Consider the following 17,190-nt stretch of genomic DNA (forward strand, 5'->3'; position numbering starts at 1 on the left):
ATGATAATATTTTAGATATTATAGATTTGACATTTTTGGTTGCATTTTTATGTCTGTGTCCTACAGCCAACCTGGCCCAGATAGCCTTCGAATCGGTGGTGTCCATTGTTAACAGTCTTCACAACAGTCAGGAGCTGATCAGGGACCAGCAGGGTAGGAACAGCCTCTTGGCGACCTACCTCTACTGGGTGTTTCGTCTGCCTGATCCCCCCCGAGACATAGAGAATGCAGGTACTGACGTGACGATTTATAAATATTAATTACTTTTTGTGATTGTCCTTTTGATTATATTTGCTGTGATTATTTTAAGAATGAAGAAGGGATCTTTTTTTGTGTCCACACAAACCTTTGTTCAGATTTAGGGAGTATACCATCTGCAGAGAGCCGTTACAGCACCATGGGTCGGGCCACAGCGGCCACAGTCGGCTCGATGCTTTTCGAGTCCAGAATCCGCAGCAGCAGCAACCCAGACATCCCGGCTCCACACACCTCCGCTGAAGATGCTGAGATCAAAAACATCCTCTCTGCCAAGGTACAGAGAGTCTCCCCAGACCAAATTTCCTGAAATATTTCTGTAAAAGAATTCACCCCACCGTCGGATGACGGATGAATTCAGCTCAGTTTTGGAAGTTTTCTTTGGAGGTTATCTGCCTTATTCATGTCCACATCGAGGGAAATTAGCGTTGACTTAAAATGTGTGCGATATAAATCTTGACAATTTTTACGCTGAAAGTCTATATTTCACCAGGCCAATGCACAGTTTAGTATATTTGACAAACTGTGCGCATGCACACACACACACACACACACACACACACACACACACACACACACACACACACACACACACACACACACACACACACACACACACACACACACACACAGTGTGTAGTATGTAAATATCCCACACAAAATATGCCATTTGCTATTCATCCCCACAGTACATTAGGTATTCTAATAGGCCACTAGAAGCCCACTTTAATGGATGCATCCATCACGTTTATTGTGATAGAACCTGTGTGTTTCTGTCTGCAGGGCCACAACAACCCAGGCAGCCGCATGTCCACCATTGTGGACTTAAACAACCACCAGAACTCTGCAGGAAGCACCAGGCCCTCCAACAGAAAGGTACAACATGAAGTTCTCCTTTCTTTAACTTTTTCCCACCGTCATCGCATGTGAAATGAAACATTGCAATTCATGAATTAAGTTTGGAGTGACTTGTTGCAGACATTTGCATATTGATTAGACATGATTAAATATAAATTAATATATTCTATCCAACTGAGACTTATTCAAATTTGAGTTATACAACAATATGTCAGCAGTGATGCACGGAGAGATGTCCTGATACGAGAAAACTAAGGCTGTGTTTGCAAAGCTTGCCATGACATGAAGTATCAAGTCAACTTAATGTTTAATATAGTTATTAATAAAGCATAAAACGCATGTACTGAATTCTAATATAGCAAAGTTATTGCACAGAACTGGTGATGTTTGAATCCAGATATCTAATTTAAATTGACACATGCTTTTCTTCTGATTTAAATATTTTATGATTGTAGCTATATAATGTAATATTGTTGTTATTAAACCATTCATTCACAATTTTGGAGATGCTATATAGAGCTTGAAATAATGAATGATATTCATAGCGTACCCATACATTGTGTTTAAGAATTGTATTTCTTACTGTTATTATTATGCATGTATTCAACAACACTTTGTCTCTAAACATCCTGCTGCACAGTTTAATGTGAAGACACAGTTCCCTCTGATTACCACAGGGTGGGAGTGTGACACTGAGAACCCTAATATTGTGGTGGAATATGGTTTCACGTTTGTTCCTGTTCAAAGCTCAACTAGTATTTAAAATGTTATTTATATGGATAATTTGTTACTTGCAGAAGTTCTATTTAAAGCTGTATCCAGTTAGCTACTACTGGAAGGTTGTTTCTCACCACCGGTTTTGTGTTTTTTGTCTTGCAGCAGTTCCACGAGGAGCTGGCCTTGCAGATGGTCGTCAGCACTGGGGTCTGCAGAGAGAACGCATACAAATATGCCTGGTTCTTCTTTGAGCTGCTGGTCAGTGTGCTTTGAAAAGAAAAAAATCACAAATCTTTGATTGACACACAGCTCTGAGAATTAAAGTAACCACTGCTTGGTGTGTTATTAATGAATGAATGATGCAATACAAATTACTCACAAAACAATACATGGCCTCCTAAAAGACACCATAAAAGATACATTATATTTTTATCTTGTGGGGAACAAAAGGGCATTTTTCAATACACTCTAGTCTGTAATTTATCAAGTCACTTAACAATTTATCATCCTTTCATAGTTTTGGAAGTGTGTCATCACTCACAATCACTCTCATCCCTTCAGTTAATTTCACTTTTCTTTTTTCAGTAGAACTTCACAATAAATGTTTACTTTCATTTTAAAAAAGGCATCATTTTTATTTCAATGAAAAATGAGGGTGGAATATGATAAATATTCAAGGATCGCTCTGTTATTATCAGGTCAGGTTACCTGGTGAAAAATTATTGATTTAAATGCACATTTGTCACGCTTGATTTAAATTACCATGCATTTCCACGGTTTTCCATCTTTTGTTTCCGGTGAGTCACATTTTTTTTATGTGCGTGTTGATTTGTTTCTTGCTCTAACAGGTGAAAAGCATGGCTCAGCATGTGTCTCACCTTGACAAGCACAGTGTCCCCCGGAGGAGCCGCTTCTCTGACCGCTTTAAAGATGACATCACCACCATTGTCTCCGTGGTAACTGCTGAGATTGGGACCATCCTTGTCAAACAACAAAAGGTGAGGAACGCAATGATGATGACGATGGTGACGCAATACGTTTTCGCTCAGTCAGACAAGTGTAAAATTCATCACTGCCTCTGTGTTCCTTCTGTCCTCCTGGGCTTTGGTAGAAGCAGTTTCAGCCTTCGGTTACATGTTGCCAGTGTCCTCCAAACAAAAGGGAGCTAGAAGTGCTAATTATATTTGCCTCTGTGATATCAAAAGCTCCGCTTTCACTGCTAGATTATTGGCAAGATCCCCTCGGTGCAGTTTACGGATAGTTGATTGTTGTCGTTTCAGGAAGTTGAGCAAGCGGAGAAAGTCAACATCAGCCTGGCCTTCTTCCTCTACGACCTGCTGTCGCTCATGGACCGAGGGTTTGTCTTTCATCTGGTGAAGAACTACTGCAACCAGGTAGAATAACCAAAACCATTTAATATGTGTTTTAAAATACATGAATTCTGGAAATTGTTTGATGTTACGTTCTGAAAGAGTTTTATTGAACTATTTAAGATAATTATTTTGCTCTGTTTCCTTCTAGATGTCGGCTAAGAGTGTGTCAATGCCGACATTAATCAGCATGCGTCTGGAGTTCCTGCGAATCCTGTGCAGTCATGAGCACTACCTCAACCTGAGCCTCTTCTTCAGCAGCCCTGCTTCTGCTCCTGCCTCACCTTGTCCATCCATCACCTCACAGGTCTGCCCCCTTTTCAGTCAGAATTTGCCCTTATCTGTATTTTTAATTTAGGCATTCGGGTGATTGTTTCATTATTGACAGTAAAAACAACAACATTCTGATAAAGTGACATGTGAGGTTTCACAATCAGGAAGCATTCGGCTCTATCCTCAGACCCTCGGTTTGGATGAGGATTGTCATTATGGTTGCAATAAGGGAGCAGCGTAAATGTGTGTGCTCTCGTTCTTTTACATTTGCCATTCAAGAGAAAACATCTAGAAAAGTGCAAATAAAAGGAGTGCTTAGGAGAATTGAAAAGGGGAGTTGAGGGAGTCATTAAATCGAGCAGATGAGATTAAATGGGAATCTCTTTTAAAAAGAGCTGTTTAAAAAGTACTTTACCTTGCATTAAGGAAAAACCGTACCCATAATATGTTCCCGCGCCTCTCATCGTGTCTGTCACTGCTTCATTTCATCTCTCCATTCAGAGCTCCAGCTCGTGTAGTTTCCAGGAGCAGCAGAGGATCTTGGGGCTGTTTGAGCTTTCTCAGGAATTCAAGCAGCAGCACTACCTCACCGGTCTGCTGCTCACAGAGCTCAGTGCCGCCCTCGACATGGAGTCAGAGGGGTATTGAAACAGAGACACCTTTTTAAGTCTTTACCTCCTAATTGCCTTGTTTTTACAAATCTAATCCATCAGCTTTCTTTCAAGGCAAAAATGAAAGAAAATAACATGACTCAGACTTAAAATCATACATGTTTGCTAAAACTGATTCTGAATATGCACTTTGATATGGACACATTTTAGTAAATATAACAACATCTAAACATGCCAAACATTGTATATAACCTCTGTAAATACTTGAATCCTGTGTACTTGTAATGCCTTCGGAGGATTCAATGAAACATTGTGTTCACAGGGGAAAGGTCCAGAGAAAGGCCATCAATGCCATCTGCAGCCTGCTGTGTTCCCATGATCTCGACCATCGCTGTATTAAACCTGAGCTCAGAGCCAAGGTGGCTGCTCTTTACCTCTCCATGGTGGGGATTATCATTGACTCCACCAACTATCTGGACTTTACTGGTACACACACACACACACACACACGCACGCACATGGGCTCATTTAATTCAACGTTGAAGTCCTTATTGATCCATGAAGTTAATGTGGAAAGGAAGATGATCAGTAAAACATGTTTCTTCACTTGCCTCTCAGTTTTGATCAAGTTTTATCCGATCTAGCAGTATTTTAACTATATTTCTTTGTTATGTATTGTGTGGTAGATAATAGTTTATCCAGTATGTGTTAGTGCTTTTTTCCTAAATGCATTTTAACTCATATTACGACTCTGTAGTTTCAAATGTTTTGCACAGTAAACACTAAATCCTGTGCGCTCCAGCCCTCTCTTCTTCTTTCTGCATATATGACCCCTGTTGCTCTCCGTAGTTTCTGACACGCGCGGCGGGAAAAACAAGACGGGTGGACCCGAGGATGACCTTGAAAATGTCCCGCCCATCAATCAGTCTGTTGCCATGGCGATTGCGGGGAACCCCTTCAACACACTGGGACGGAATGCACTCGTTTCCATGGCGTCCATGGTAAAGTTGTATAATAATTCCTTAATGATGAAATGATAACTGATCGTTGCATGCGTTTCATTATTTTTCAAAGTTCAGAAGTGCATGTGTCTGTGAGCATTCTGCCTCCTAACAGGTGAGCTGCACTGAGGTAGATTGATTGACTGTCAGAGCCACGCACACACTTCATCCATCCTGAAAAATATCACACACACACACACATGCGCGCGCACACGCACACATGTCTGCGGGAGATGGTTTATGGGAAGGCATTGCCATCATAAGTGAACAGGGCCGTCCTCCCTGACAAACACATCCATCAAGTGTAGCTACAGCAACAACACGGGCACTAAAACCCAACGCTGCCTCTCTGTCTGTCTGTCTGTCTGTCTGTCTGTCTGTCTGTCTGTCTGTCTGTCTGTCTGTCTGTCTGTCTGTCTCTCTCTTGCTCTCTCTCTCTTTGTTTCTTTCTTTCTTTCTCTCTCTCTCTGTCTTTCTCTCTGTCTCTCTCTTTCTCTCTCTCTCTCTCTCTCTCTCTCTCTCTCTCTCTCTCTCTCTCTCTCTCTCTCTCTCTCTCTCTCTCTCTCTCTCTCTCTCTCGCCCTGCTTTTCTCCAGGAGATGAATCAGTCCCCTTGTATGTTGTAACATGAAATACTGTTGTGGAAAAACTGATTTTCACACAACTGAGCCATAGGCCTGGTATCCATCACAAATCCAAACATGGCTCTTGTTCCACAACAAGGTCAACAACAGATATGTTTTTCTTCTTCACATTAAGCTTTAGTTTCAAATAAACAACCTTTTTTTTTTTTTGATTATATGCCACAAATATTGTATGTTGGTTCTGGTGAGCTTCACGCAGCTCTGCTATGAAACAGAGACCTGGAAACCGGTTCTAGGTGGGACACCAGAGCTCTAGGAGGTTAATGGCGACATTCATCAAATCTGCCACACAGTGAAGCAGCAGTAGCCCTCGAAAGTAGCGATTCATTCATCACACGGATGAAGGTAAATTAATCTGCAGTAGATTTAACGCCTATTAAGATGGGGGGAAGAGAGCCATACTTCACTGAAGCCCGTGTGAAAAGAAATGGCCAGCCATGTTTGGGGTTGAGAGAAGCTTGTGAGTGATACGCCGTTAGTTTGTGAGATACACTCGTTATACTCTCTGTATGATTCGATGGGTAGAGCAGGAGACCACCGCTGACAGTGTTATGGATGTGTTTTTTAATAAGAGTCGACTATGATGGAAATATTTTACATTAATAGTGCCGTAAAGCGTTTTGGATCCAAGCTTTCCCTCCGTCTATCTCTTATGTTGTAATATACAGAGAATACCAGTAAGGGTTGTTTACACAGATGTTTTCTTTATTTACCTCTGTACCCCCTGGATTTTTTTTTTTTTTCAATATTTTTCATGCATTCCTTTCTTTCTGGAAAATAAATAGTCAATTTGGGTGCACACACTGCAGATGCATGTATTTATATTTGTGTGTGTGTTTCTGACTGAGTGCAGGTGCTCTTTGTGTTCAGTGAGAGCTACTAGATCATACTGCATGTCTCTCTGCTCTCCTTTTCCCAGCAAGGTAAATCCATAGCCACCCTGGCAGCAGACACCAGTCGCCACCTGTTGGCGTGTTTCCTGTGGGTGATGAAGAACGCCGATAGGAGTCTGATTCAGCGCTGGACTGTAGATATGCCTCACTCGCAGCTCAACAAGCTGCTGGAGCTGCTCACTATCTGCATATCCTGCTTCGAGTACGGGGTCAGTTTGCTCATTCATCAACTTGTTTTGTATCCGTGCAGTTGCAGCATCCCTTTCAATTTGTTTAAATTCGTTATTATCAATTTAGACTACGTCATTGTGTATCACGATATGGCAATGTATGATTTCATCATAATATTATTCCATTGTTAGATGATGAATCACCGGTTTGAATTATTGCACAGCCCTGCTTTGCATCAGGGACGTCACGGCATCCTGTTTCTTTGTCATACAGAACTTTGGGATGAATGGGAAGTGTTAAAAAATAGTAAAATTGTAAGCACTTATTTGTAGCTGGTGAATATGTGTTTGTAGGGTAAGCAGAGCAGTGACAGAGTGAGCACCCAGGCCTTACAGAAATCTCAGCAGGCCAAGCTGCAGCTGGAGCAAGCCCTGCTGGGAGGAATGGGCGCCCGCGGGGAGATGATGAAACGAGTTGGAGGTGTTGTATCTCCTCTCTTGGAATTGCTTTTTCTATCAAAATTAGAACTGGAAAGACCCTGTGAAAAGCTAGTGAATGTTATCAGTATGTTATAAACGTGCGGTCAGCAAGTCACTATAAGAACCAATTTCAGGTTATGCAGTATATGCTTAGGTTAGCATGTTAGTCAGGATAGGAATGTCTGCTCTGTGTTAAGCAGCATTTCAAATATGAGTATGCTCTGGTGTATAAGGAGACCAGGTAAATTGATGGTTGGGAAAATACAGCTTTATTTGATTATGAATGAATATATACTTTCTTAATGTGTGAAATTTCCTCTTGGGCATTAATGAAGTATATGTTTATTCATTCAAATTGTACACAATTCTTGCACTGACATTCATGTTTTTGTCATAAACATAGTTCATCTTTCAGACTGCAAGGATTGCTATGATACAGTTTAGTGTTTCCTGTGTTCAAGTAAACATGCATAATAGTTTTCTCACAACCAAATCTCTTGACATGAGTTGCTTTTGAACCCCTCACAGGGATCGATCGAACGATGGGTCACAGGGAGAACCTACGATGGAGGAAAGACCTCACTCAGTGGAGACAGACCAACGACAGACAGGATAAGTACGTTATAACTTGCGTCTGCCGTCAAACTTTCAAGATTTCCTGTTTCATCAGAGACTGTCAGTCTTTTTTTGTGCTTTCCTCTCTAACTATCTGCTTTTACTCTCGCTGTTTTGCAACAGGACGAAAGCAGAGTTGGACCAGGAGGCTCTGATCAGTGGAAACTTAGCCACAGAGTCAAACCTTATAGTGCTGGATCTGCTGGAAACCATTGTTCAGGTCTAACCAACACCCATGCAACATGTCAACACTCTGTGTACAGAAAATTAAAACAAGAAAAACGTTATGTAGACCATAGGCAATTTGGCATTTGATAATGGATTGCGCTATAAGGTTTAATTAATATTGAGCATCTGCAGAGGGACCTGAGAGTCAACAAGATATTCTCTTTCATCAGCTGACCCTCTTAAAAAAATAATTACATTTGTATGCATAATTAAAATACCGACAAAGGGCCTGATTAGGTAGTTGACTAAACCCTGATCAGCTTTCTTGAGAACGCATTATGTCTGTCCAAATGAATCACCACTGTGAATCACTACTAAACAGGGTAGAAAACAGGCTAAATGCAAATACATGTTTTTAATTGCTGTGAATGAACACAACATTAAATAAGTTGAGCGCAAAGATGGCATAATTTCGCATCCACACATGTGACACGGTCTCTACTTGTTGAACCATGTTGAGTTGCTCATCTTTGAATGTCCTCTGTCCAGGCAGTGCCGCTGGCCGAGTGCAAGGACAGCGTGGTTGGCGGAGTGTTGAAGGTGTTACTTCACTCCCTCACCTGCAACCAGAGTACCACTTTTCTCTCTCACACCTTCAGCACACTGAGAGCGCTTGTTGTCAAGGTAATTTCATTTCATTTCATGGTGTGTGTGCGTGCGTGTGCGTTGATGATGTGTTTATTCGAAACGCTATCTGTTTCTAAATTAAATGTTCTTTTTTACTCGCGGGGGAGAGGCGAGCTGTTGATACGAGCCAGAATTATTTATGTACATATCCGTGTGTGCCTGTGTATACCTGGTTTCAATTTGTTTGTACGCGTGTGCAGTTCGGGGACCTGATGTTTGAGGAGGAGGCCGAGCAGTGTTCGGACCTGTGCCAGAAGGTGCTTCAGTACTGCAGCAGCCCTGTCGATGGGAACAGGAGCCAGGCCTGTGCCACCCTCTACCTCATCATGAGATACAGCTACAGCAATGCCAGCGTAAGGACACACACGGACACACACACAGCAAATGTTAGGCATGTGTTGCCTTCCCGTCAGATAAAACCTTATCTGAACATCTTAGCTTGGACAAGAAATTGCATTTATGTGGGATCAAATATAATTTAAGAGCACATGAGAGTTCAGAATTGCTTATGATACATGTGCTCTTAAACGCGCATAGAAGTGGCGAGTCTGTCACACACATCTCAGCTTGTCTTCTCCACTTTTCCTCTCCTGCTCGGCTGTAATGTCTTTTCTGTGTCTATTTTGAGCGTACCGCAGAAAGTTTCCGCTGAAGGATGTGTCTCTGATTCGAGAGCACAGAGATATGTCACTGTCTCCCCACGTTCCAACCCCTCTTAAACTAATGACAGCCAGACCTCTCGTGCGTGTGTGTGTTTCAGTACATATGTATGTGTATGTTTATGTGCTTCAAGGGCAGAAAGAGAGTGTTAAAGGGGTGGAAAGGAGGGAGAGTTTTTGCCAGAGGTGAAGCAGTGAGGGAGGAAAATACAAAAAAAAAACAGGAGACAAATCTGAAGGAAGGAAGGAAGGTTTTAGGATAGAGTATCTTCTGTTATTTTCTTTGCTTGCTCGATAACTGCTGTTGTAGTTGATATTTCCTGTGTTTACAGTCTGTACACTTTAATGAAAGTCAGACATCAGCTTGTGGGAGCACACAAACACACACACACACAGTATCTACAGTTTTGAAAGAGTATTTCCCATCTGCGTGTCCCAGCCTATGTTTGTTTATGTGGTGTATACAGATGGAGCTGTGATCTGAATTAGCGTAGCAGCCATATGACTCATTCATTCATTCAGAACCTCCACCTCTTCCTTTGTTTATGTTTTCCTGCCTTCATCCTCTCTCGTCTCCCCCTCAGTTTGTCACACACACTTTTTTTTTTCTTCCTCTGTCTATGTTTTACTTTAATTTCCGATTTGTGGTAATGAAAAGAGTGATTGTGGTAATAAAAAGAGAAAATACCAGGCTTTGTTATCTTCCAGAAATTAAAAGAAAATCACTAAAAGCAGATACCTGTGGTTAAATCTTGGAATGAAAGCCAGAGAATAAGGGGCATATGAGAAAGGAAAATCAGAGAGATAGAAAAAGAGGGTTGTGTGTTGACTTAAGCTATCATTTAGGGTACTTTTTGAGCAAACGCACACACACACGTACACTCACACTGAGTTAGAGGCCAGTGATGGGTGGTTAGGCTTTGGCTCCATGCTCAGTTGAACAGAATGAGGCCGTAGAGATGATCCATGGGTGATTATGTCTCTGCTAATGGGAGATCATTTCCCGCTTAGCTGGTCATGCTGGAGATAGATGGGACTTCACATACACACACAAGAGCACACTCCCGCTCACACATGCACACACACTTCGCTGCAGAGGATGGAGGGCTGTTTGTCAGTTGTGGTGGACACGTAGTGTGATGGATGGAGAGACAAGGAAAGGGAGGTAGCAGGGAACAACAAAACAGCGTACCAATATAAGTGTTACTTAATATCCTTTTTAGTTGTATAACAGCATATTTGTTGCAGCTGTCTTGTGCTGTCAAATGGCAATATATAGCTAAAATGAGCAGGGTACACGCATAGCATTTTCAAAGACACCATATTGCATGACTTGGAAAGATCTGGATACGTTTATATTGCATGTGAGAATATCCTTTGAACATTCAACAATTGCATACACGCAACACAAAGTGCGGACACATTTTTTATTTTCTATTCTATTGGTTTACTTGGAAATTGCATTGTAGGGAACTTGAAGGTCTGATTTAAACATGGATGAATTAGTAGAAGGGTATACAAAAATGTTCATACTTTAAATAATAATGTTAAAAAAAACACTGACACTCCCCTCTGTCTTCGATAGAACTTCTCAAGGGTAAAGATGCAGGTCACCATGTCTCTGGCCTCGCTGGTGGGCAAGTCCTCAGACTTCCAGGAGGAATACTTACGATGCTCCCTTCGCACCATCCTGGCCTACGCAGAGGAGGACACAGAGATGCAGAACACTCAGCTGCCCTCTCAGGTACAAAACACACCTGCGTTACATTTTCAGACATTGATCGGATCGTAGTCTCACGCCTGCTTCTTCTTCGTGTTTGCCTGCGTGCTTTCAGGTGGATGAGCTTCTAAGAAACCTCAACAGTATTTTGTCAGACACAGTGAAGATGAGGGAGTTCCAGGAAGATCCTGAGATGCTGATGGACCTCATGTACAGGTGAGACACACCATTAACACTGAAAGGCTGCCTCTTTGTCTCTCCCTGTCAACAGTCTCTCTCTCTCTCTGTCTCTCTCTCTCTGTCTCTCTCTCTCTCTCTGTCTCCTATCCTTCTCTCGTCCCTCTGTGGCTTCTCTCTATGTTGTGCTGCTGGTTTCTATTTCTCTGTGGTCTGGGCTGTTTTGTCTCTATTTGGTGCCCTCACTATGGTAACCATGTGGTAGCAGTTTAGTCTCCAGATCTGGCTTTGTGTATATGCAAACTGTGTGTGTGTGCATGTGCGAGCGTGTCTTTGAGAACGCAAAGGGGAAACAGTGGGACAAAGAGCGCATACATGTGCTGTGTGTTGATTTAGGCACTTTACCTCAACATGCCCTAATGTCACTTACATGTGTCATTCATCACGCACCTTTCTGTTTGGTCTGCGGGCCCAGTCACCTGGTGAGTGTTTGACGACTGCACAGAACGACCCGTTAGCTTTACACACTTACCTCGACTCACCCCGACGTTTACCGCCAAACTCCCGAAACACAGAGGTCATTGACGTTCAAGACATTTGGTCTCCAGATGCTTGGATTCATTTGTATAGCATGGTGACTCACCTGCTTTATAAATAAATTCATTCAGAGCGTTTCAGATTTATTCCCATGCTGTTAGGCTCATGATTATTCATGCGTTCCATGAACAGGAAAACATTTTCCATATTTTTTTGTTGCTCATAAAAACACTAAATGACCCAAATGCTTTCAAGGGTTCTACACTCACTTCACTTATTGGGACTCAGTTTTTTTGTTGTTGTCCTTACGGGACAGGAATGAATACGTCCGGGTGACTTCAGGGTTCATCAGACGCACTCAAGGGAGTGCAAAACTGAATTCTGAAAGGGTCTATACAAAAAAAAGTGTAACACTTAAGGGTGAATTCGAAGTTAATAGTTCAAAGTCTTCTGGCTTGTTTTTAATTTAAAATAAAGGAGATGAATGTTTTCACTCTCCCGATTCAGTTTTCTTGAGTTAAGAATATTGCTGACCTCCTTTTTTTTTGCGTTTTCTATCCAGTGTGTTTTAATTCAAATGATCAATGTACATTTATCTATGTTGTCTTTGCATTACAAAAGCATTAAGCCTTTGTTGTAGTTAAGACTATTTGTCTGTGGCCTATGCCAAAATAAATCAACATGAATGTTGTCACCAACTGCATCATGTCTTTAATGCATTTAAAAAAAAAGAAGAAAAAAAGTGAATTGTTTGACTGTTCTCGCAAGTTTTGTCTGTTTCTTTCCTGCCTTCTTCATTAGGCCTATCTTCAAAAGGAGTTTTTAATCTCAATGTGACTTTTACCTGTTTAAGTAAAGTAAAATGAGGAGGAAAACACACAACCACATCCCCCTTCTTTTCCCTCCTCAGGATAGCGAAGGGTTACCAGACATCTCCTGACCTCCGTCTGACCTGGCTGCAGAACATGGCAGAGAAGCACAACAACAGGAAGTGTTACACTGAGTCGGCTATGTGTCTGGTCCACGCTGCTGCCCTGGTGGCAGAGTATCTCAGCATGCTGGAAGATCACAAGTACCTACCTGTTGGCAGCGTCACCTTCCAGGTAGAGAACAAAGATACAAATAGATGTTAAAAAAAAAAATAGCAAGGAACTGATAATACAAAAAAAAAACATGTCTAGACTGAAAGTAGGAACAGTTACAGCTACACAAATCTGCATTTATGTGTTGTGACTGTTGGTTGTTTTGATGAATAGAGGCAAACCCCTCCTTCTCTCAACGCACCACATTACACATCTCCTCAAGGATTTCTTCCAAATTTGGCTGCGAGTGTCCAGAGGGGGGAGCTGTACTCTCAAAACGTCAACATATAAATATGGTCCCCTGGTTGCACTACTTAACACAACGCCTTTGAAGTTGGAAGGATTTGGGGGGAAAATATGTGCCCCGTGGGAGAAGAACAGACTGTTCCCCCTGAACTGAAAACAAAGTTCCAACTGTAACTGTGATGGCGTTATCGATGAGCTGCGTCACACGCATGGCCACTGTGGCGCTTTTGTACAGGACACTGTAACCTGCATCAGTTCGCAGGTCATTGATTTAGATGTTCATCAAATTAGTTCCATTTCCCACTTTAGGACATCTCCTTTTAAAATCAGCCATGTAATTGATTTTTTCATTAAGAGGGCTAATTGATTGATTAGCTGACTGATTTTCTCCTCAGAACATCTCCACCAATGTGCTGGAGGAGTCGGCGGTGTCGGATGACATCCTGTCCCCGGACGAGGACGGGGTGTGTTCGGGACGCTACTTCACCGAGAGTGGCCTGGTGGGCTTGTTGGAGCAGGCTGCAGAGCTCTTCAGCAATGTGAGACCATGGAGCTGCACTGATGTTTATTATAATTATGTTAAGAGTACTGTATGTTATTTTGGATAAAGCATTAAAGAGGACCAAATCAACCTTAGAGTGGATTTAATGCAGTAACTATCAGTAGTTAACACTAAGAGTAATCAGAGTGCAGTAAGTAGTAGAGAACTGGGATACAGTAATTCAATTCAGTTTATTTTGTATAGCGCAAAATTACAAATTTGGACCTAGTGTCTGTTTGCATTGAATCGTTAATGATACATATTTGGACTGTCATGCCAATAGAACATTTGTTTTTATTTTTTAAGTGTCGGATGCAAATATTTCCTCTTTATATATTGTGTGTGGTTGCTGTCTCATCAGGGCAGTCTCTTTGAGGCAGTGAACGAGGTCTACAAGATCATCTTACCAATCCTGGAGGCTCACAGAGATTTCAGAAAACTGTCATCCACTCATGACAAACTACAGAGAGCCTTTGAGAACATCATTCAGAAGGTAAAACCGAAACGGCAATGTGTTTTTTTTTTAGAAAAGGCGATGAATGTAATGAGAGAATATGTTACTGATGTCATATTGATTAGAGAGTGATCTAAAAGCTCCTCTTCTCTTCTCTCCAGGGCCACAAGAGGATGTTTGGAACCTATTTCCGGGTGGGTTTTTACGGGGCCAAGTTTGGCGACCTGGATGAACGAGAATTCATTTACAAGGAGCCAGGGATCACACATCTGCCTGAGATATCACACAGGCTGGAGGTACGAGACAGGAGAGTGTGTGTGTGCGTGTGCGTGTTTAATTGAGGAGTGAAAAGGGAAGATGGTGCCTGGATGAACTGGTGGAACCTGCTAATGACTGAGAGGCTTTGAGTTGAACAGAGTGAAAGAATGCCAGACTCAGTCATCCATCTGTTTTTAGTGGGTTTTTAGAGAGCCTGGAAAGCTTGGTATTCATTTAAAAGGAGAGATAATATCATGAGTAAGACAATATCAGCCACACTCTTGAATCAAATAAGTCAATAAATGAGTTCCTCAATGACATTGCATGCTTCATAGGTGTTCTTTTAACATTTTATTCTTTAATGAATAGCGTGGAATGACATTGTAGTCTGTATAATCTTTGCATAAGTCATGAAAGACAATATTATGCACTATAATGTATACGAACAACACAATTTCGCCCACTCCTAGAACTTCTACAGTCAGTGTTTTGGAGAAGACGCATTGGTGATGATCAAGGATTCGACACCAGTGGACAGAAAACAACTCAACCCCAGCAAGGTAGGTGACCACATCCATGATTACTGTAGTAATCATCCATCTGATGTATACCATATACTGAGAATTATATGCTAAGCTGGAGCTTACGACACAAAAAAAAAGAATATTGATGGAAATGACAATATGACATACTAGGATACTAAATATTTAATGTGTTGTGTATATGTTAATCATGCTAGCCTTTCATCTTAGATTAAATGTTATAAGTAGGCTACAATTATCAGAACAATACGAACATTCGTATGTGGCTCAAAAGTGTACTGACAATACAAATTATGAATAAAAGACAATGGAAGAAATTCACGAAATTCATTTGGCGACACAAATTACATTTCCTGCCACCCACTTGTGGGTCCTGATCCTCTGGGAATGACTGATGAAGAACATGCAAGTTCAGATTTGCAGCAACTGTGTATTTTAATGTGTTGTCTTCTTTGTTGAATTTATTAAAAAACTGTCAGTAAACCACCTCTCCTCTCCAGGCTTATATCCAGATCACTTTTGTGGAGCCCTTCTTTGATGACTATGAGATGAAAGACCGGCTGACAAACTTTGAGAAGAACTACAACCTGCGGCGCTTCATGTACACCACGCCCTTCACAAAGAGTGGGCGGCCACGGGGGGAACTCAACGAGCAGTACAAGAGGAAAACCATCCTCACCACCATGCATGCCTTCCCCTACATTAAGACTCGCATCAACGTCATCCAGAAAGAGGAGGTAACTTTTTTAGGGACCGTTATCGCCATATTTTGATGACTGCGGCAATGAATTTGTACAATAATACCTCTCTCTTGCTTCCAGTTTGACCTGACCCCTATTGAGGTGGCTATAGAGGACATGCAGAAGAAGACTAGAGAGCTAGCAGTTGCCACCCATAGAGAACGGCCCGATGCTAAGATGTTACAGATGCTGCTTCAAGGCTCTGTGGGAGCCACTGTGAACCAGGTACAAGCATTGCAAAGCGACGCTTCTTTTTTTTTTTTATACAGTCCCAGCTCTGATTATGGGGGAAATGATCACTTATCTCATGCTTAACCCACTGATGGCTGTTCGCCCAAAATGATGGCTCTTTGTATCCCACATATCACCCTTTTGTCCCCCGCGTGTTCCTTCTTACTATGCAGGGGAAAATAATCCTGAATAATTTCCCTCTATTTATCTTATCACATTTACAGTTTCCATTGTAGTCCTAGAGTGCAGGTGGTAGACATGATGAGCACACATCAAAGCCTTCACCCCATCCACAACTCTAATCTGTCCTTTTGCTTCTCGCCTGATTTAGTTAAAACGTCAATTCATGGCCCTTCTTTCCTTTCATGTCCCTGCTGCACGGCATGCTGAACCGGAGGTCTCTTTGATCTGATAGCTTCCAGGTCCTACCAGCCTGGTGAATGTTGAAGTAATGATGAAGCTAGCTACAGCATCTCCACTCCCTCCTCCCTGTTGCTTTATCTTCCAGCGTCTAATCTGACAGGTCCCTCGCTCCAACCCGCTGGTTGTGTGTATATATAACGCTAATGCTCAGCAGCTCGGTAAACATATAACTCTTGACTGTAATCAGCACAGGAGGCCGGCTTTCTGTGTGCGGGTCTGCAGCTCAGACCAAGGATTGAGGCCCAGGCCCCAATGCGCTTATGATGCTAATCAGAGCTGTTTAACTGTGCCTAGCGTGATGCAGGCACTCTGCGAGCGTGCTGTGGTTTTTATGATGAATATAAGTTAGGCTAACAAGATCTCATACTGGGCAAATGGGAGCCAAATGGTGGGTGTATTCAGTGTTAGCGGTGACATTAGCCATGCAGGCGGCAAACCATGGCTCCTTCTTTGATCTGATATCTTCCTCATGTTCTCGTTCAGCATCTCGGGCTCGCATTAGACATTCAGTTAGGAAGCCGTTTCCCCTCTGCCTGAACAAGGGGCATTTGCATCCCTCCTTTGTTCATACACTCTCGAACGCTTCCCCTCTTACCTCCTCTCTTTCCTTCCTCTGCTCTGTTTTTGCTTTCTCTTTCTTTGCTTCTCTAACTCTGTCCTTTTTGTTTTTGTCCCGCTTTCTCCCCCTCGTTGTAGGGCCCATTGGAGGTGGCCCAGGTCTTCCTGAATGAGATCCCAGCGGACCCGAAGCTCTTCCGTCACCACAATAAACTGCGTCTGTGTTTCAAAGAGTTTATAATGAGGTAAGATACGATCAAAGAAACACCACCTAGTGACTC

At 42.1% G+C, this 17,190-nt stretch overlaps 1 protein-coding gene across 1 annotated transcript in view; it reads left to right on the plus strand.

The window, feature by feature from the left end:
* Positions 1-17,190, plus strand: part of dock8 (dedicator of cytokinesis 8) — a 48,341-nt gene that overhangs the window by 25,920 nt on the left and 5,231 nt on the right. Inside the window, exons 21-46 of the mRNA XM_068566692.1 lie at positions 67-231; positions 357-532; positions 1,039-1,131; positions 1,993-2,088; positions 2,679-2,828; positions 3,111-3,224; positions 3,352-3,507; positions 3,975-4,114; positions 4,407-4,570; positions 4,934-5,085; positions 6,648-6,830; positions 7,146-7,272; positions 7,800-7,887; positions 8,010-8,106; positions 8,604-8,738; positions 8,942-9,094; positions 10,986-11,144; positions 11,236-11,336; positions 12,745-12,937; positions 13,558-13,701; positions 14,065-14,196; positions 14,319-14,453; positions 14,886-14,975; positions 15,458-15,694; positions 15,779-15,922; positions 17,048-17,154. Of these exons, the coding sequence (XP_068422793.1) occupies positions 67-231; positions 357-532; positions 1,039-1,131; positions 1,993-2,088; positions 2,679-2,828; positions 3,111-3,224; positions 3,352-3,507; positions 3,975-4,114; positions 4,407-4,570; positions 4,934-5,085; positions 6,648-6,830; positions 7,146-7,272; positions 7,800-7,887; positions 8,010-8,106; positions 8,604-8,738; positions 8,942-9,094; positions 10,986-11,144; positions 11,236-11,336; positions 12,745-12,937; positions 13,558-13,701; positions 14,065-14,196; positions 14,319-14,453; positions 14,886-14,975; positions 15,458-15,694; positions 15,779-15,922; positions 17,048-17,154 (3,631 nt within the window). The remainder of the gene's footprint in view (positions 1-66; positions 232-356; positions 533-1,038; positions 1,132-1,992; positions 2,089-2,678; positions 2,829-3,110; positions 3,225-3,351; positions 3,508-3,974; positions 4,115-4,406; positions 4,571-4,933; positions 5,086-6,647; positions 6,831-7,145; positions 7,273-7,799; positions 7,888-8,009; positions 8,107-8,603; positions 8,739-8,941; positions 9,095-10,985; positions 11,145-11,235; positions 11,337-12,744; positions 12,938-13,557; positions 13,702-14,064; positions 14,197-14,318; positions 14,454-14,885; positions 14,976-15,457; positions 15,695-15,778; positions 15,923-17,047; positions 17,155-17,190) is intronic.

This window comes from Clinocottus analis, unplaced genomic scaffold (assembly GCF_023055335.1).
Source record: "Clinocottus analis isolate CAN_PGR_092001 unplaced genomic scaffold, fCliAna1.0.p SCAF_7, whole genome shotgun sequence".
In the NCBI taxonomy this organism is placed as follows: Eukaryota; Metazoa; Chordata; class Actinopteri; order Perciformes; family Cottidae; genus Clinocottus; species Clinocottus analis.